This window comes from Leptonotus elevatus, chromosome 18, assembly GCF_054856555.1.
Source record: "Leptonotus elevatus isolate MCC_2025b chromosome 18, RoL_Lele_1.0, whole genome shotgun sequence".
In the NCBI taxonomy this organism is placed as follows: Eukaryota; Metazoa; Chordata; class Actinopteri; order Syngnathiformes; family Syngnathidae; genus Leptonotus; species Leptonotus elevatus.
Window position 1 is genome coordinate 15,410,574 of NC_141256.1, and position 21,950 is coordinate 15,432,523.

Consider the following 21,950-nt stretch of genomic DNA (forward strand, 5'->3'; position numbering starts at 1 on the left):
AGGAGTAAAAAAAAAAAGGACTTCATTGGCTGGTGGGATGAGGAAATTATTTTGATTTGCAAGCATGGTCGCAGAACAAAGAAACTCGTATCTCAAGGCACCACTTAACGACGACTACAAATCCGACAACAGGGTTCACTGCAGTGTATACGTTTTGTGACATTTTTCTCTGGTTTGAGTTGCATGTAAAAAAAGATTAAAAAAAAGTTATTTGGCGAAACAAAGGTTGTGAAACCTTCACAAATGGACTGATTGTGTACCGCTGCGAAACAGAAGTGCAAGCTTGTAGAACACTCGAACGCCTCTCGTCAAGAATTTCCACAGCTATGCGACACACACACACACGCGCGCGCGCGCGCGCACAAGCGCTATATAGCCGCCACTCGGCCCAACTCGCCTCCGATTGGTCAACGCAGTTGAATGGCGTTTCCCACCGGCTTTCCCCATTGGCTGTCCCGTGCGGCGCGGTCCACTCACACAGCGAGGAGGGGGCGGGGCTTCCGCGGGCTCCTTAAAAGCCGCGGACGCCGGCGGTGGTAAAGTGTTGGCACGCTCGGACTCCATCGGCGGAAGGACGCAGCAGCAAATCGGAAGAGGAGCGAGGACGCGCGCCGATGGAAGTGAAGGATATTTAAGCACCTGCCTAGGGGGCGCACAGGTATTGTCTCTTTTTGGGGGGGTGGGGGTGGGGCTGGGGGGGGTTTGGTTCGCGCGCGTCTCTTCGTTCGACGCGTCGCCGGTGCGTAAAATGCGCGCGGCGGCGAGCTCGTCTGACGCCCGCTTGTCCGCTTGTCCCTCCCGCGCAGACACTGCAGTCCATGCCGCTGCCTTGCCGGGTCCTTGATGGGAAACCAACTGGACCGGATCACCCACCTCAACTACAGCGAGCTGCCCACGGGGGATCCGTCCGGGCTGGAGAAGGACGAGCTGCGCGTCGGCGTCGCCTACTTCTTCTCGGACGAGGAGGAGGAGGCGGCGGACGAGCGCACGCCGTCCGACTGCGGCTTCGGCAAGGAGCTGATGAGCCTGAGCCCGGCCGACGACGACGAGGAGGACGCGGACGGGGGTCCGGGGGGCCCCTTCTCGCTGAGCGAGGTGGAGTACTCGGCGTTCCGCGCGCACGAGTGCATCTTCTCCAAGCTGCGCGAGAACCAGGACCTGGACGTGTACGCGGCCCCCGCTTTGCTGGGCGTGTGCAAGCCGGGCGACCTGCTGGAGCTGGTGGCCGCCGCGCAGCCGCCGCACTGGGCCGTGTGCGAGCGCGACGGCCGCGTCATCCACCTGCACAAGGGCGAGATCCGGCGGGACGGCCTGCTTGAGGCGTGCAACGGCCGCCGCGGCAGGATCGCCAACGGCCGCTACCGATACCGGCCGCTGCCCGCCGACCTGGTGGTGCAGAACGCGGCGGGCCACGTGGGCCTGCGCAGCGACGAGATTTGCTGGACCAACTCGGAAAGTTTCGCCGCCTGGTGCCGCTTCGGCAAGCGCGAGTTCAAGGCGGGCGGCGAGGCGCACTCGGCCGAGCAGCAGTACCTGCTCAAGGTTCGGCTGGCCGGCAGCGGCGTGCATACTTTGGTCTTTCGCAGCCTGGAGGACATGATCCGCGAGAGGCGGCGGGTGGACGCCAGCGGCATCCTGGAGGAGCTCTCCCTGGTCGGCGGGGGCAAGGACTGATCCGTTTCATACACAACCCCCCCCCCCCCCCCCCCCCATGTTGGACCTGTTGGCTTAAAAGCCGTGATGCGTTTCAAGACCGCTGTGCTGTTGTGGAATGTGGAACCGTGTAAACAAGACAACGCCCCTCCCCCTTAAAAAAAAAAAAAGACACCGACCCACCCACCCCCTCTCCTCCTCCTCATGACTGGGCTTGGTTTCCCCCCCGGATTGTGTTTTTTTGGGAGATGTCAGATGAGAGTCCCCGTTCGCTTTAAGCGTTCCCCTCATGGTCACACAGAAGCTGCCTAAAAATGACAGAATGGAAGCATTTTTGCACCCCTCTTTTTTGCCATACATGACAATATTCTTTTATTGTCAGCTCACAGCCATCCACAGCAAAGGATGTGTGTGTGTGTGTGTGTGTGTGTGTGTGTAAAAAAAAAAAAAAAATGTCTTCTTTATTTTTGTATTTGCGTTGAGTGGAGTATTGACCCTGATTTTTTTTTCTTCCTCTTTTTTTTTTTGGGTTCAAATAAATGGAGGTTGAAATATAAAAAACAAGTGTTTAGTCCAGCAGGTGTTATTAAGGTTTACGCGCACGCACGCACGCACGCACACACGACAGCTCATAGTGAGCGTATGAATTATTCATGCTTGGCTGACCTGCCTGAGGCCTGATAGGCTTCATGTGTCGGCCTGCGCATATTTGAAAGGCCAAACAGGAACCGCTCATGCAAAAGCTTGCATGGACAACATAATCATCTATCCATGGGGAGCTTAAACGGGTGTACCCCCCCCCCCCCCAACCCCCTCCCATCACTCAGTTATGCATTATGTAAGATGATGTGGCTTTTACCCGCCTTGCAGTTGTTGGGTTCTAGGTTCGATTCCGCGCTTTCCTGTGTGGAGTTTGATGCTTGCATTTTTTTACGTTATTTTTATTCTGGTTTCTTCTTATGTTCCTAAACATGCGTGACTAAATCAAGCAAGATGCCAAGATTTGCCCAAAACGTCCTAGCGACATTGAAAGCAGCGCAAATCATGTCAAGTATAAAAATACGAATATATATTTTTTTAAATACTGACAATAGAGAAATGTATTGGAATTGTGGAGTTGAAAGAAGGTGAATTTAGGGTGATAATAGTTTTTTTGTTGGTGGGGGGGGGGGGGGTCAGTTTTGTCCTTGCTCTGATAAATGTCCACATGTTTCAGAGCGCCACCTTGAGGCCAATCAGGTCACAGTCGGGTTGAGATCATCTGTCTTTGATGCTCTTTTGCATTGCTCAAAAGCGGCTGATGGTCATCGCCGCTGATTTCACTTAACTAGCGCCTCAACGTGCTGAGTCTGGTTAGTCGAGTTTTCGTGTGTGGTAGCGCTGAAGGAAAAATCTGGTCCGAAACACTCAACACATTTTCCTTGACCCTTTTGTTTCAGCCAGGGCTGGACTGGTCATCTGGTATTCCAGGCAGATGCCTGGTGGGCCAGCTTCGTTTGGGGCCAATTTGGTGCTTTTTATTGATTATTTTCCTACATTTTACCCCAAGAGACTGGCCCATAATTTAGAGGGACTCGTCCGGTAATCCAGTTCAAATATAGATTGCAAACTGAAATATCGTCAGTAAACATCAGTGGCAGAACTTACATGCTAGGTAGGAGTCGCGCCAGACCGGGCCGATTTTTTTCGTGCCAGTCCAGCCCTGACGTCAGCGGTTACTTGGGGAACCCTCTTCTCCGATTGGCTGAGACTTTCAGTTCCAAATCTCCACCGATGGTAAAGGCCGAAATTCCGAGGGGTTCGGCAAGTCAGCGCGCCAAAAACGATATACAGACGGTCTTAAACTCATTTGTTGTTTGGGAAAATATGTTTAGTGACGTCACACTCGTGGGTGGAGTCACAAAGTGCATTTGACGTCATTAGCATGTTTAGCAGATTCAAAATTTGGTTTGGCCGTGAGTCGATGACAAAGCGAGTTGAGACGCACAAGTTGCATCAGAATGCGTTGCTAAGATGGTTTGTGTGATTTCTATTTGCTAATGTTGGGCTTAGGAAGATTTAGTGTGCTTTGCCTTTCAGAATAAGAGCATTAATAGCGCTTTATAGATATCATTTGGAACTCATTCATTGCCATTGACGGCTGTAGACGTCAAAAATTCATTTCAACTATTTCTATTATTTTAACATATTTTTCCCACTTTTGTTAACAAGAGTGCGTTTTTTATTGTACATTTAGAACAGACATAAAATTTGTGATTAATCGTGAGTTAACTACTGAAGTCATGCAATTAATTACAATTAAAAAATGTAATTGTCTGACGGCCCTAATCTTTAATAATCCTTTCTTCTTTTTTTAAATCGCGTCAGGCGATTACATTTTGTAATTGTAATTAATCACATGACTTCAATAATTAACTCACGATTAATCACACATTTTATATCTGTTCTAAATGTTCAATATTTTTTTTTAGGTTTTCATACTCCTATTAACAAAAGTGGGGAAAAAGTAAAACTAATAGAAATAGTTCAAATGAATTTTTGACGTCTATAGCCGTCAATGGCACTGAATGAGTTCATTATTTGTGTTGGATGATTTTTGTCGCGTCAAGCCCCAATACAGTTATTCCTTTTTTTTTTTTTTTCCTCGGTTCTTTGATTACATTTAAAAAGAAAAATGTTCTTCTGACCTCGCCTTGTTTTGGATACGCAACACGTACGGGTCGCGCTCAGTTGAGTTGTTGAGCCGTGCGATTGGCTGGCGAGCAGTTCGGGACGTGGAAATGGCAAAGAAAGCGAACGAACGGACGGACGAACGGACGGACGTCGAGCTCAATGCGGGAGGCTCGTTTATTTTCGGTGTTTACACGCACGGCGATGTGCGAGCCGCACCAATATGTCCCCCCCCCCCATGCCCCCCCCACCCCCGGCCGATACCGATTGTTCGGCGCCAAGGAGACCAATAACCGATATTTGGAGCCAAAATACATTTGCCATATAAGGTAAAATGGTGTCAAAATGTAAAAAAAAAAAAGACAAACTCTAACCGTTAATTTTGTTGAACTCATTCACTCGCAGCCATTTCTACTGAAGCAACCCCTTTCACTCCCGTCTGTTTGACTGGATTTTGACAGATTTTGCAAGGCCCACAGAATATTGTGTTCTATTGCTATAAAAACACGGAAGCTACCAAAAGAAAGATGAGAGTAAAAATGTCATTTTGGACATTTCCAACAGCTGTATTTTTATTCATCCGTTCGAACCCAAACATCTAAATTCATTTAGTTCCGTCTTGAGACTCGCTGGTGGCTGTTTTTGTTCATCTTCTTTGCATGAAATCTTGTCCGCCTCAGGTGTGCGCACCTCAGTCGCCCCCCCCTACCCTTGAGAGTTAGCGAAATGAGGCTAGTGGGGCGCGGGAAGATTTCCCTGCGTGTTCGCGCGAGTGTCCATACGTGGAGCGTCTTGTCTTGCCGCACGCATGTTTATTCACGAGGGAATCTGCGGCAGATTTGATTTTCTTTCCCAGCCATGAGCTGAAGGTAAACACCGTTGCTACGGAAACCAAGGCCACTGCCGTCGTATACGTCCACCGAGGGCCTTTTTGTGCAAATCGTTTGCAACCTCCATCAACAACGACCTCCATCTTCTCTGATTCTGAAGCTCACACCCCAAGACTGTTTTTTTTATTTTTTTTCAAACTGCATTTTGAAGGTCTCGGACTTGTCTCGGTCTCTGACTGTCCAGATTTGGATTTTACCGTCGATCCGCGATTTTTCAACTTGATGAACGCGAAACAGGAGACGCGCGCGCGAAACTGTCGGCTAACTCAACGCGAGCTACATTTAGCTTCCTCAAGCGCTTCATCAGCACGTGAAAGAAAACGCTCGTCGCTTTTTAACGCAGTGAAACTGAAGAGACGATGTCAGACTTTAGCCGGTGCCGGCATCTCCGGAGAAAACAAACACAGGTAAGCGAACGTTAACGCAATTCCAGGTCCAGAAAGTAAAAACCTTTTCCACAGTTTGGCTTTAGCCTCAGGTGCTAGCTAGCTAGCTAGCTAGCTCCCCGGGAGCTTGTTGATCTGCTAGGAAGCATCTGAGGCTAAAGCCAAACTGCGGATAAGGTTTTTACTTTCTGGACCAAGATTTGCCACCTCTGTTAATAATCAAAAGACCGTTTTTAGTTGGGGCGCATAAAACATATTGCGATTTTATTTGGACTCAACTTCCCTTTTAAAACAAGATCAGGCAAATCTGGCAAATCGGATGTCGGTTATCTCGGTGTCTGAACGGACGGTCTCTGTTCTCGGGAGTCCGGAACAAGACCAAGTATCCCACCGCCGAGACCGTCGGCCTCTAATGGCGAGACCGCGGCCGGCTGGAAGTGGGCCGATGATAAACGGCTTACAATAAGTCCGCTCGTTCGGTAACGGATGACGGCCGCAAAGGGGTCGGAACTGACTGCTGTCCCGATTTCTCGTCTCCATTAAAGGGCGAATCCGCCGATTGCGTGTACCGGTCCGTAGAGACGACTCGCCTGCGCTCACTCAACACCCGCTCGGCACTTAAACCGCAAAGCTCGGGAAATACGACACCATCGGGGGGGGCTGTTAATTCAAAATGGCCAATTCGGATTTAGTGGCTAAGTCACAACTTGTTACACGTCTCGGGTTAGGATTTTATGCTATTAGGATAATGTTGAAATTGCCTGGCGCTAGAGTAGAAAAAGTGAGCGGTGTTCCACAAGGCTCCATAATAGGCCCACTCGACATAAATGTGAGGGAACTAGCTTCCAATACGTAAGATGGGCAAGATTATTATAGTTAATGAATACTAACGCAAGCTGTTGACATGCTAGCAGTTAGCATTAGTAGTTGCAGTTTTAAGATTAAAAGATTTATTAGCATAAATAGTGGCGCATCACATGTACACAGACAGCGGCATCGAACACGTGTACGCGTGTTATTTATCTGGCCGTTTTTTTTTTTAACACGGTCAACAAAGAACTACAAAGCGGCGGCGCGCAGCTAATGTGGCAGGTGGCGTAAGCGACATGCAAATAAACGCCACTCTTCAAACAACTGGCGACTGAAGACGGCAGCCTGCTTTGCTCAGTCGAGCCGTCATTGCACCTGGCCCTTCAACAAAGATGGACGTGGGGGGGGGGGGGGGGGGGGGTTGATCAGTACAGTGTAAATGTGTATTTGTAGTATTTATAGCTTGACTTTATTTTTGTGGGTCTTAAAATAACAGCTTCTCAATCATAATAGATGAAAGGATTTTTTTTTTTTTGGTACATGACAGAGGAGAACAAATATACGACTTTTCCATTCAATGTATGCTAATAATCCATTGCGACCAAAATTAATTTATTGAGTTTTTTTATGAAATGATTCCGCCACGGCCGCTTTAGAGCATTTTTTTGTGTTCTGACAATATCTTTCTCTTTTTATTTATTTTGATGGATTGGGTTCACTAAAACGCTTTTTGTGCGAAAAAACAACAAGCAGAAACCTTAACTATTACACTCTTTTTTTTCTTGCTTTTTTGACGTCTCAAACGAAAAAAAAAAAAAAAGAAATTATATTAAGAATGCTTTTTTGAAGTCAAGATCATTTCTTTACAAATCACTCGTTGAGCGTGAGATGGCAAAAATTGTCCGACATCCAACGTGTTGCCATTTCGCTCCCTCACAATCCAAGCGACGAGCCTAAAATTGACCTTTAACCTTCATCAGGTCCTAAATCTGAAGTGACGCAACACCGCCATCAAGAGGCACATGACAGTCATGACAGCGGCTGAATTTCACATTGAAGCCGAGCTACTCGCTGAAAAAACGGACTTGACAAAGATCATCGTCAGTGGCGGTAAACGGTTGGATGCAAATTGGCAAATAGAAACGTCCAAATAAACGGCGCTTGTATTGTTGGGAAAAAAAAAAACGACATCTCTCGACAGTTAATCAGCGAAAGTCAGTCGGACTTGAAAATCTTCTGTGAGCGAATCGATCGCTTGTGATGGAACGTCAACGCTAACGACTGAAGCGCTCGCATTGTACGGGAAGATTGACTGATCGGCCGGCGGTCCGAACGCGTTTCAAACTCGCGTCGACTGTCAAAACTAATCGGAAGGACGTCTCCGCCGGCTGTCGGCTCCGAATCCTAACGACAAAAAAACGCAGACAACAAAGTAGCTTGATGGATTCTCAAAGGAAGAGAAAACCGACTCATTAACTCATTCACTGCCATTGACGGCTATAAACGTCAAAAATTCTTTTGAACTATTTTTATTAGTTTCACATTTTTTCTAGCATTTCAAGTACATACACATAGAAAAAAATATTGTCCATTTAGAACAGATATACAATTTGTGATTAATCGTGAGTTAATTAGTGAAGTCATACGATTAATTATGGAAAAAAATGTATCCCCTGACGCTCCTAATTCTTAATCTTTTCTTCTTTCTTTTTAATTTTTTAATCATCTTTTTTTTATTTTTATAAAATATTATTAAAAATTAGGGGCGTCAGGCGATTAAATTTTTTAATCATAATTAATTGCTTCACTAGTTAACTCAATCAATCAATTTATTTGATTAATTTTTAAAATAAAAAGGACAATAAAAAGCAAAATTCAAATTCCAAGTAAAGCAAAAGAATGAAAAGTTTTGTCTGCCCCTGATCAACTAAAAACAAAACAAACAAAAAAAACCTCACGATTAATCACAACATTTATATCTGTTCTAAATGTACAATGAAAAAAAAAGGTTTTCTAGGTTTTCATACTCTTGTTAACAAAAGTGGGAAAAAATGTTAAACTCATAGAAATAGTTTACATGAATTTTTGACGTCTATTGCCGTCAATGGCAGTGAATGAGTTAAGATGACATCGCATTAATAATGGATTCATAATACAATTATTCAAAAGTACAGATTGCAAGTGTTTCATGATACTTAATAGTGTACTCTACATCAATGTCGAAATTGCCTGCCATTGCATTAGAAAAGTAGCGGTGTTCCACAAGGCTCGATGATAGGTCCACTCTTGATCGTGTGGGTTGAAACATAACTGACATAAAACTAGGACCCCCCCCCTCAAGATGACGGGTGCGTTTAAATCAGAATGTCCAGAATTAGCGATTAGCTGAAGGGGAGGAGGCGGAGCTAAGATGTGTCACTTGTCCACCCAAGCGGCCTGACACTTAAACGTGTGTGGTCCAAATCCTTCCCTGCACTTTCTTAATGAGCGAGCCCAGCCGGCGCCATCGACCCACCACGACTTTAAACCTTCTTAAGGAGTCACGAGGAAAGTCGCTCTCAGCGTTTTGGAACCTCCTCACTTGCAAAATGTCACGCGAAGGCCCCGATACGTTTCATGCACAAAGTTCATTTTTTTTTTTCTATATCACAAAATGCGCATGATTGCTTAACAATGCCCCTCAGCGAACGCACTTCAAGATCTTTGATATTGACCTCGCTGTACAAATTGTCCCCAGGATGCCAAACACTCGCAATAAAAAGCTGTAAAAAATGGCGTCTGACAGCCATTGCTGTGGCCCGGATGGCTCTTTCGGAGCAGAGCTTAGAACGCGGCTCATCCCCGCGGCGTGGCCTTGCATATTTACAGCGGATCCCGCCGAGCTCAATACGGCACACGACATCTGTGAGGCCATAAAATCGCTCCCTCGGCCGACGCCCTCCCCGGGCTCAGCTGTCATGCTGACAAAAAGGATGAAGGGAACATACCCCCCCCCCCCCCAATTACAAATGATGTTCCTGTGTCCAACATTTGATATTTTGAGTATTATTTAGGGGTGTTTTTAATTTTAATTTTAATCGTAATTAATTGCATGACTTCAGTAGTTAACTCACTATTAATCACTAATTTTATATCTGTTCTAAATGTACAATAAAATGTACAGTATTTTTTTCTCTAAATTTTCATACTTTGATATTTTTTTGCATCTTTTAGTCATTGATACAGTCGTTTCATAATATTTATAAAATTGAGTTAAAATTAAAAAGATGCACTGTACCGTAAAAACGAGTGTGATATTGATTTGTGTTGGTCATTTTTCTGCCACTAGATGGCATAATTGCATTTGTAAGACATTGGTGACAGTGAATTTTCTTTTCATATTAAGATAAAATATATCTCATCTTTAACATGAAGTACATTTTTCAAATTGTAAAATACAACTTGACCCCAGTCTGCACAAATATATGCATTATTATTACATTTATAACTGCTACATTTTGACGTGCCTGCTGCATTGCGACCGGAATTCCCCCAGTACAGGTTTTCCAAGTAATCATTGCGTTAAAAAAATTGTCATGTTAAAGGAACTTTAAATTAACTCAAAATTAACGCAATCATTTTGACGCCCTATTATTATTATTATTATTATTATTTTTTATTTATTATTATTATTATATAGACCTTTCAAGACACACACAAAACTGTCATAATCATCCAATGGAATAGGAATTGATTCTGGCGGCGTTCCACAAAGATCTATACTAGATCCACATATTTTTACAGACTAAAAGGAATTGACTCTAAATGTGCTGTAATTCGTTCAATTTCAATGTTGGAAGAGTTTCTTGTGCTTTGCGTTTCTTTAAATTGAGTTACAAGCTTGGTCACGAAACTAATTAAACTCCTAAGTCGAGGTACAGCTATAATACTCTAATATGCAGCCACGCGTGGCTTGAAATGAGCCGTACACAGTTTAGCCGACGTTCGCAGTTGATCCAAAGATTGACCGTTAACAAAATTTGCAATCCGCTGCTGATGTGCATCTGCGTTGCATCTGCGTGCAAGCGGGCGGTTCATAACGACGCACAGGTTGACGCGTATCGACAAAAGGAGCGACCGTGCGCGCGCTCGAGCGTAATTGCCGCCGACGCGTTTGTGCAACGAGCTCAGCCGCAAACGAGCGCGCGTGCCAGCGAGAGAGAGAGAGAAAGGCATAATCCGGCGGTAATGGAAAATTGCAACAAAAAAGAAAAAAAAAAAAAAAGAGAAAGAAAATGACTGCGAGGATGGTTGTCGGCTGTGATGAAATGAAAGCCCGGCCGGCGCGTACGGCACGCGGAAGCTATAAAGGCTAACATATCGAAGCTAATGCTCACCATTGTCATCATTTTTTTTTTTTTTTAAAGAGTAAAAACATCAAATTGCGAACGAGTCTTTGGTCTGTTTACAGCATCGAATGACTAACTTTGGGTAATTAACTTTGACAAAATGACCACCGCGCTGATGCAAAGCGGCCATTTTGGGATGGGTTGGAGACAAGGTTATTTTCGTTGACGAAATAAAATAAAAACGAAAATGCTAAAACAAATTAAAGAAAGAAAACTAACTACATCTAAATGTTATGTTTACAAAACTAACAAACTATAATTATAGCAACAAAAGTCCTTCGTTTGCCTGATTTTAAATAGATTAATTTCAATATGAATTGGAATAAGGATGTTTGAAAGTGTGTCACACAGAAGTGACATCATCGAGCAGCAGCCAATAGAAAAGCAACTTCAGATGACGTCACTCCGAGGCGACATTTTTGCCCGCTTGACTTTTGGCGCCCGTGGCTCGGTTTGCTTGCTTTTTTTATTTGATTTCGCCGAAATGCAACGGCAGGTAAGAAATGTGATCCTTTTTTTTATTTTACAAAGGTGTTTATTAAATATTGCGCACAAGTAATAGATTAAAAAAAATTATAATTCTAAACTAACGCACTAATTTTGACACCCCTAATTTTAATATAATTTCAAGGTCATCTTATGCTATCGTCCGTCAGTCGTGTTTGTGTTCCACTGGGAATGTCAGAAAAGTCCATTCCGACACTCGCTTGTTGATCGCTGCGCTTCCCGGCCTATTTTCCCGCGCCGCACGCGGCCTCGTCTTCTCGTGTCGCCATTAGGCTCGATGGAGCAAACGACAATTGACTCGACGGATGGAACATTGAGCACAACGACACCCGCCAGCGACGGCGCTCCGACCCGGCCGTGACCGTCAGACGTCGGCCATCGTTCCGGCGCTGGTGTGAATAAAAGTTTGAACGCGAATAGCAAAAGGATTATTCACGACCATCTGGCGACGGCGGCGGCGGCGGCACAACTGGAAGCCTCCCTGCGGGTTTGCGGCCTGCCCGCCGGTCCTTCAAGCAGTGTGTGGCGGAGCGTAGCGAAAGCCTCATTCTGACGGACGGACGGTCGGCAGCGAGCAGAAGCGGTGAAATATTGATGAGAAATGTCAGGCTGCGGGAAAATAAATAAATAAATGTGTTTGGCACTGAAGGCCACGTACAAAGAAGCGCCATGCGGGGGGAAGCGACGTGCATCAAACGGCGCATGCGCTACAGCGAGTTAGCAGAAAACAATTCAGTGGCATTTTGCATTATGTGTTAGCATTAAGCTAGCGGGTTTTCCTTCGGAAGAAGGAAAATATTTTGCGCCCCGCCCAGCTCTACATTGTGACTTTAAATTAGTGATAGACTGATATGGGTTTTTTTTTTCAAGCTCGATACGGAGATCGGTTATTCGTTGAGAAGGAGACCGATAATTATTTGCAGCAAAATTTAAAAACAACTTTTTCTTTTTAACATTTCAAGAATTGACAGCTTTGTTTAAAAATTAGGTCATCGGCATATGTTAAGCTAAATTATTATTATTTTTTAAAAAGCTCCCTAAAGTTTACTACTGTAAACAGTTAAAAATTTCAACATAATTTCTTAATTTTATTTATCAATTTTTTTTTTTAAATAAAAAGTGTAGGGAGTTCCCAGTGTCAGCATTTTTTTTTTATAAAGTAGAAATAAATAAATAAATCCATAAATGAAAAGTTCCCTGAACTATGTTCAAAATGTCTTTGCGACAATTACAAACTGTCCGTGAACATCTCACAAATCCGGATGAAAACCAAAAATCGGCTACATTACATTCGCAAGCATTCACTGCTCAACGAGATGCTTTTTTGGCCTTCAGATTTGGAAAAAAAGGTCGACGCCGATATTTGTAAAAATGCCAAATATTGGCACAGATAATTGGCCCTATCCCTACTATAAATAGTATCGTTTGTCTATAAAGTTGTTGGAAGTACGTACAAATAATTCTGCTGCACTCTCTGACAATGAGAGCGCTACTGCCACCTACTGTAGTGGATGTGCAATTACACTTTACTCTTGTATGGGGGAGAAAAACATTCCCAGAGTACTTGCACCCAAAATCGTGAAAACAACACGATTTATGCGTCTTATTCATGCGAGCATCATCACCAACATTTCAATTAAATTCTGCGTTCGTAGAGGGGAGTTTATTTAAAAAAAATAATTTATGGATTGCGTCAGCTAACATCCAACCTTACACGGTCCTGCAGTAATGAATGAATCCGCCGCGAGGCCCGAACTGGTCCAAGGATTATGCAATAACCACGCAAACCTTCACACACGCAGACTTGGAAATGGAAAGCCTGGAACCAATTATGAAATGCTAATAGGGGTACGTTCAGGGACGAGGTGTTATCAGAAGGCTGGAGCGCTTTATTTATTTATCCTACCTGACTTTGTTGACGCTGCGAGCGCTTCGCTCCCCGCGGCGGGAATAATGAAGGATCGTGTTGTGGGCCGCAGCTGTTAAAAGGCAGACAGACAACAAAATTCTAAAGCGCTTGACCCCCCCGGGGGAGGCGGACGCTTCATCAATCTCGTCATTGAACAAAGGAGCGAACGAGCTCGGGCAAAGCGGAGGTCGCGTCGAGTCGTTGAGGCGCGAGGCCCGGGCCAGCTGCGCTTTAATTGCGGCTGTCGTTAAGCGATTGGGGTTTGCTTTTCGTGGGGCGTCGTCAAAAGGGATGACGAGGAGGCAGGCGGCACGTCACCCGGGTGCAATTAACGGCCTGGTTAATTTCTGGACTATAAACCGCTGCTTTTTTCACTTGCATTCGACCCTGCGGCTAATACAAAGGTGCGGCTTATGCGTCAGATCACAAGGGCAAAACAAACCAAGGGAGACAATTTGCGCCCTCATTATGGAAAAGAAAGTAGCGGGAACCCGGGGCGGTAACATTAAAACACCTGCGGCTCACAGTCGGGTGCGGCTTATATGTGGTACAAACTCGAGTATTCCCCAAATTTAGCTAGCGCGGCTTATAGTCAGGTGCGCCTTGTAGTCCAGAAATTACTGTAATCGAAATTCAATTACAATTTCAATTATTACACTCCACAATTACAAAAATCGTCATAATGATAAACAAAATAAAAAATTATTAATACTAATTTTGAGTTGTTGAAATTAAATTATATTTGGACCTTTTTTTATTTTTAAAATGACTAATAAAACATTTCAAACCTTTTTAATTTGTCTTAATATTTTTTACGTTTAGACATTTTCTTGTTTCGTACCCCCCAAAAAATGATTGTCTTAATCATGATTTCAATTGGTATCAAATTAATCGTGATTAATATTTTCGTCATAATCGAGCAGCCCTACTTGCAATAGCGTGATGTGTGTCTCAAATATAAATGTGCATGTGTGATTTTTTTATTCCATTAAGGGCACTTGGAGATTTATTTTATATATGTAAAGTGTGTTACAAATAAAATATTTTATTATTATTATTATGTCAAACAAAAGAATCCAAAATTTCAGCTAAAATGGTTTTCGAGTTGGGTAGCCACGCCCACTTTTGGAATCCGAGAATTGCATACTAAAAAAAAAAAAACTTATTTTTTTTGTTTTAAGGGTTAGCTACAGACCTGAACATTTAAAAAAAAATAGCATAGCTGGACTATTTTTTAGAGATATTACCCTTAAATTATTATTTTTTAAATAACGCAATGTATTTTGTTGACATTTTGGGGATCCATATCTTGGAAATGTTTTGCGTTTGTGGTTTCAACTGATTTATCATCATATTTTGGAACTCTACAATGTATTTAGAGAGTTAAACGGCACTAAAGTATTTTCAGACCACCGGTTGGCCACGTGGGCACATGATGACGGGAATCAGCTTTTTATGCGATCAATAGTCATCAACATTTGGAGCCAACATCCAACATTTTGGCATATTTTCGGAAAAATACAAAAAGTAGGTAAACTGTTGTTTTAATTGCCTATTCATGTTTCTGCCAGCAAAAATAATTATTAATAATTCAATATGGATCAAAAGAAGTACAGTATCAATGTAAAACACTTTTGCGTTTTGTGAGGTTGCAAGCGCGTAATTGTCAGCGTTGGCAGCTGACATTTGCGGAGGTGCGCGGCCGCTTGGTTCGGGGGACGGGTACGAGAACGCTGCGTGTCACGCCAACCCTTTTAATGGCTTCTCTTTGTGCGCCTTAAAAGTCGCTTGACATTTCCCATCAGGATCCCGGCCGCTCTAAAAGTTCTCAAATATTACTTTGGACTTGTACACGCCATCCTGTAGGAAAAAGCGAGCCCATGTGGTGACTTAAAATTGCTCCCCCCCCCCCCCCCCCCAAAAGTGCGCCTTTGAAAAGTCGATTTGGAAGCAATCTTCTTGTCAGACTTGTCAGTCCACTGAGATTGGCTCCAACACTACAATTTTTAAAATAAAATGAAAATAGTACAATATTGTCTACAAGTGACGAAGAGAATTACACTTTGCACTTACAACAACCACATAGCTCTGTCTTTCAGTCCACTAGCTTAATGCTAACGCTAAATAGCATCTACGTTGCGGCGCTATAAAACAAGAACAGTGCAGAAACACATTTTGACTCGTATTTTCTTTATCTTCCGCATAGAACAAGCAAAGAAAGAAGACGATAAATTACGATATTGAGTGACGCAGTATTTAAGTTACCAAGCTAGCACTATTTCTTTGATCAGCAATGATACTTTGCAGCCATTTTTTTGTGTGTACAATTAATTTCAACTGTTTTGTGCTATGTTAGCATGCTATGCTAAGTTTGATGCTAGCTCCCGATTCATGCCCGCAAGAAGGGCTCATTCTGTGCTCACCAATATGTACGAATGCATCCTGGCTCATGTGCCGTGCGCACCCGTTGAACGTAACTCAAAGGAATTTGTAATCTAATTCAGTCATTTTTCAAATCAAATACCCAAGTTACTTTTAATAGGAGCAATCAGACGACATTTTAAGGGAAAACTCGGCCCCGTGTCCCAATACATTTGTCCGTATGAAGACAGAGTAGAAGTAGAAGGTCACAACGTGTTCATTGTTGACTACGTGGATCAGGTGGAGTCGGGTGTGTTTTTTTGCAATCGTGGGCATGTGCTTCCGCTACGCCCCCCCACCCGCACCCGCGCCACCAAGGCCTTTTAGCCGGCCGGCGCGGACCATCGATCGGCTGCTTAATACAGCAGACACACATTTAAACATTGATTTGTGGCTTCTGTGACTTTTGGCCAGCGAGGATGATTAACCGAGGTCTTGTGGCAGCGGCCTCCGGGTTTTTTTTTTTTTTTTTTAAAGTGTGTGTGCAGTGTATGAGATTTAATGGAATGTCTGCAGCACACACACATACAGTGAAGCTGAGGTAAGTATTTCAAGCGGGAAAAAAAAAAGAAGTTAAAAGTAGTCGGGTGAAGGAACTTTTCGCCGCTGACTTCAGGGTCAGTTTTAGAAAAATGTACGGTTGACTTTGCTCGTCCTTCACAAAACAGCAAATAATCCTTGCTTTGGATGGCCGCATTATACAATGTAGCACATTTACGAAGGGTTAGGAATATACCAGATACTGGTGGTGTGCCACAAAGACCAATACTAGGTCCACTTTTTTTTTTTTTTTTTTTTTTTTAAACAGTTAGACCCTACATAAACTATTTTAAAATGACTTGTAAGCAAAGTCATACAGAGCATGACTGGTGGAATTTATTGTTAAGTGTACTGCAATTATTTATCCTTTGTGGATTTCAATGTTGTTCAAAGAGTTTTTCGAGCTTGGTAGATCTGTTGCTTTGTGGGTCCTTAAATTCAAAGTAGGACTGTAACACTCCACATACGTCTGTTTGACTTTAAATTAGTCGTACAGTAAAACTATTTTTTTGCAGTTGATCCTCAGATTGATCAAACAAACTGCTGTTGTGGCGGTGTTCCACAGAGATCTATACTAGAGCCACATATTTTTACAGTCGACTCCCCATGAACACAATTTCATGCTTGCATTGACATTTTTTTTGTGGTCAAATACATTTGCAAAGGGTGATTAAAATGTTTTTATATTTTTTAAATATTCTCTCTAAATTGGTGTATTTAAAACATTTTTAAAATATTCTCTCTATAATGGTGTATTTTAAATATTTTTAAAATATTGTCTCTACAATAGTGTATTTAAAATATTTTTTATATTTTTAAAATATTCTCTCTACAATGGTGAGATATTCTCAATTTTTTTTATATATATTTTTAAATATTGTCTCTACAATGGTGTATTTAAAATATTTTTAAAATATTCTCTCCATAATAGTGTATTTAAAATATGCTTATATTTTTAAAATATTCTCTCTACAATGGTGCATTTCAAATATTTGTAAAATATTCTCTCCATAATGGTGTATTTAAAACATTTTTATATTTTTTAAATATTATCTCTACAATGGTGTATTTAAAATATTTTTTAAAATATTCTCTCTATAATGGTGTATTTGTCCCTATTGCAGGTATCCTTGATTGTATAATGAAGCTTATTATGCGTCCCAGCCTTCATTCGTTTGTGTCACCTCACTGTCGCAGCTGACACTTTTCCCCACTCTAAACACCCTCCTCGCAGGAATTACCTATCATTGTGTTGTCAGCATGGGAGGAGGCGGAGAGGGTGCGAGGGTTGACAGTTTGTCAGGTCAGAGACGATAAAATGACCGTTTAGCAGCCCGCTCGCACCCGCGCCGCCCGTCTTTAATTATTCACTTTTCTTTTCCGAGCGAGAAAGCACCTTGTGGCGGATTTCTTGAGACGAACGAACCCTCCTGCCGAGCCTGAACCCGTCATCTGATGAACCCGTCATTGGATGAGTCATCCGACTACGACAATAAACGGCTCTTAACAATAGGCTGTAATCATCTCAATTGTATTCTGTCACACACGCGCGCACACACGCGCGCACACGCGGATGCTTAAGCGTTAACCTGCTTGATTACATCACTTCTAAAACAACCAAATAACCTTGCTTTTAATAGCTTAATGCTAACATACTACATACATAATGGGTAATGCTACTGATGGGATAACAAAACTAGCATTTGAACACAAACGGGCAGCAACACAAGTAGACAGACAATATAACGATAGTCACAGGTCAATTCTTTATCTGCTGCAAAAATTGGATGATATTATTGCAGATTATTCTGTAATTGTCCTCATACGTCCGCATTATACTGCCCCCGTTGGCCAAAACGTGCATAGCAGAAGAGCTCAATGTCAATGAGTATTGAAGCGTCAAATATGGACAAGCAAGCTGTTAAATGAAGTATTTTGAGTAACAAACGTTGTGGCAGAACAAATGAAACTCATATCTCAAGGCGCCACTTCGTTGAAAATGTTGTTTTCCCGGCACGCGAGCGTGACGGATTCTCCCAATTCCGAAGGCAATTCCAGCCTCAAATTGGCTCTTTGGAATAGATTTGCGAGCGGCTCAGGAATGATGGGAACACGGGTTACCGTAGCAACCTAGCATCTTTTGCCTCACGTGCGTTCCCCGTGAGGAGAAAAGGCGGGAAAGCAGCGAGGACGGACGAGACGTCGGCGCTGCCAGGTGTGCAGGCGGGGACGGCGCGCGACTGCTGCGTTTGTCTCCAATTTCATTTTCAACGGGCCATGCAGGAGACACTTTTGCACGATTTCCCAAATCAGCTTCGAATGCAGGCCAAATGTTCGGACGCATCTTCTCAAGCAACGCATTTTCTTTATTTTCAAGGCTATCGACGTTGTGGATTCTCACTGAAGGCATCAAATGAAAACGTCTTTTATATTCTAGTTTCCTCAAGATAGTCACTCTGATGATTTGGCGGATTTGAGACTAAATGTCTTCTGAGACAACGAGGAAATTAACCTGACATTTATCAAAATGTGTAAAGTGAAAGTGGATTTTTTTTTTTTAATTTTATTAGTTAGTTCCTGTGTGGAATTGCCATGTTTCTAAATTGTCCAAAGGTACGAATGCGAATGCTTATTTGTCTATATGTGTCCCATGATTGACAGGAGACCATCTCAGGCCGTACCAAAGACATCTGGGACGGGTTCCACTGCTTAGCCGCTACGCTAATGAGGACGAGCGCTACAGAAAAGGGACGGAATGCCAAAATGGACGTGATCGATCGCGCATGCTGAGACGTCCATTAGTCTCCCCCGCGTTTGATCATGGCGAGAAGCCGCTTCCAAAAGGCTTCACTCTTCGCCGTGATCAAGAGCACAATCAAGACACGGCGCCGCACATGATCCCGTTTCATTTAGCCCGCGCCGCTCGCTCAGCTAATTAAGTGGCGCTGACAGTCAACGTGATCAAGAACAAGAAGCAACATTTTTTTGCTGTCTTTTTAAGCGTGAAATGACAGCAAAAGAGCCACGTTGGGGATTTCTGTGACGCCGGCGGACATCAAACTCGGCAAACGGTGCCGTTGTTATTTTTCACAGTGGCGACGAGGCAGATAAATAGCTGCCATCTTTGCTCGACGGCCAGGAAGCCCAACACGGCAGCGGCGGCGGCAAATTTGTGTGATTTGTGCGCTGGTCACGCCTCCACTCTGAACTCAAATCATGTCCCCCTTGAAACACAACAGACGCAATAACTGCAACACGCTGAATTAATTTCAGGGCCGCGTATTAATCAAAGATAAGCTTTGCCTCCCATGTTGACTGTCGTCGGCTGCTTCCAGTGTTGCGTTCCTTCACGACCTCGATGGCGAGCGGAAAATGCGGCGTTGCAAACGAAGCCGCCGGGAAAACACAGAGGGAACATTTTTGCATTGATGCTCACGTGTTGGATGTTCATCAGCATGTCAAATAAACGGACTGATCAATAATTCAACCAACCAGTCAAATGGGATTGATTGATTGATTGATTGATCAATCAGCAAAGAAAATCAGCCAAAGCAACTCATCAGCTTAGGTTGATCATGAAGTCAAACAATCATTCTACCCATCAGTCAATGCAATTCAACTTTTAAATCAACCAATCAATCACCCAATCAAACCAACCGAATGGTAATGATCTGTCGATCAATCAATCAATCGAGATTGACGGACAGAAGTAATCAGGAATACATGATCAACACAGTAGATCAGTCAACCAATCAATCAGTCAACCAATCAATCAATCAATCAATCAATCAATCAAGTCAGGTTTGTTTGATCCATATCAAGATCAACAAATCAGTTGACCCAATAACCAATCAAACAACCCTTCAACAATTGGTCGATCAACTAACCGGTCGGGTTTGTTTGATCAGTGCATCAAAAAATTGCCAACCAATTAGGTTTGACTTATTGATCAGTTCATCAGCCAACCAACCAACTACTACTAACTATCAAATGTATCATTCAGTTAAACCAACCAACTTCAACTCACCAATCAACCAATTAACTAACCAGCAAAAAAAACTGTTGACTTATCAATCATTGCCTCAATATATTAACTAATCAGTTAGGATTTCCCCAATGAAGCCATCAATAAATCAGTCAACCAGCCGATCAACAATTGGTTAATCAGTCAGTCAATTGATCAATCTGGACAAATTGGGTCAGTTGACCAATCAGTAGGGTTTCTTTGATCAGTCCATCAACAAATCATTAACCAGGTTTTATTGAACAATCAGTTAATCAGCCATCCTATCAATCCATCATCGAGTAATTATCGATTAGTACGTCAGCCAATCAAATGGTAATTTTCTATCAATTTATCAATCAGTCAATCTATGAAGTGACCAGTTACCAAACCAATAATGGACGGATCGATCACTCCCTAAACCAAACAACCAGATTCGAACTATCAGTCCATCTGCCGCCCAACCAATCAACTATCAATCCACAAAGCAATCCAATCTTTCACTTCCATCGATTAATCAATCAAGTCAATCATCAGAGCACGATTGGCGCTTTCTTTGCCTCTTCCACTCGGAACATCCCCTTGCACGCCGGCAGAGCGCGAGTTGAATTCCCCCTTGGGGGATTCAAACGAGCACAATTCCAAGACATTTGGCAACCTGCTTGTTTCCCATCACCGTGACAACCAAGTGCCGTTCTCATTAGCGCGCTACGAAACCCTCACAACAACAACAAAAGTGCGTTTTGTCTGACAAATCAACAAGAGCGCACGCGGTACATCCACGTAATTAGTCGCCAGAGTGCCGGATTAATCTGCTTGATGTAATTAGCTTGCAAACATAATCAGCACCTTATTAGGTCAACCAAATCCCAGAGACAACACGGGCTGCATTTGTTTTCATTTGAGGTCAACGGGGCTTTGATTGGCCACGAGTCCCCTCGGACCTTCGACCAATCGGGCGGTCATGATTCTCACTGGCCTCGTTGACTGAGTGACGACCGCCCGCCCGCCGGTCGCTCGTTTCAACTACGCAAGTCACTCGATCACAAACACAAGACGGGTCCAGGTGGGTCCATTGAAAACCGTAACTAACAGTGGTCAGATATGTGATCGTTGGTTACCGTGGCAACAACATAGACCGCATCCATCTTTAATGCAAGTGTAGGGTGTCTGCATTATTTTATTTTTTTTAACAAAACTTAGCTTAATGCTAACACATCATGCAAAACACCATAGACAGGCAAAAAAAAAAGAAAAAGAAAAAAAAAGAAAGCATTTATGTGGCACCGGTACGACGACAACACATACATTATATATATTTTATATATTTTTCATCCTCTACAAAAAAAAAAGTAATATTACTGCAATTTACTAGTGTCACTTAGAACAGTTGTGAAACTCTTCTTTTTTTGTGTCTACTTGACTGGATTACACTGAACAGCGCACACCAGAAGGAGTCTGTTTAATTCTCTACATTATAATCAAATGTGTTATGTTTAAAAAACAAAAACAAAAAAAAAACCTATATAATAAGAGTGCAGGGAAAGAGAAAAAAAAAAAAATTCTTAGGGGGGAACAGATTAATGGCACTTTCATTCATTTCAATGAAGATTTGAGATATGAGTAATTTGAGCTACAAATGTTCTGCCTCTTGGACATCTGACTGGTTCCCTGAAAACAGGAAGTGATGTGGGGTTACCATAGCAACAAGCTAGATGCTTTTGACCATGCGAGCACATACATACATAGATACATATCAGCCCCCCCCCCCAC

The 21,950-nt window shown here is 43.1% G+C and overlaps 1 protein-coding gene across 1 annotated transcript; it reads left to right on the plus strand.

The window, feature by feature from the left end:
* Positions 1–523: 523 nt before the first annotated feature.
* Positions 524–2,423, plus strand: lratd1 (LRAT domain containing 1). Its single transcript, XM_086061245.1, has 2 exons — positions 524–658; positions 807–2,423. The coding sequence occupies exon 2, from the start codon at positions 844–846 to the stop codon at positions 1,672–1,674; it is 831 nt and encodes a 276-aa protein (XP_085917371.1). The 5' UTR covers positions 524–658; positions 807–843; the 3' UTR covers positions 1,675–2,423.
* The last annotated feature ends 19,527 nt before the right edge of the window (positions 2,424–21,950 follow it).

What these genes read in the sequence shown, in the direction of transcription:
- lratd1 (XM_086061245.1), top strand. Translation starts at nt 844, where the DNA reads ATGGGAAACCAACTGGACCGGATCACCCACCTCAACTACAGCGAGCTG.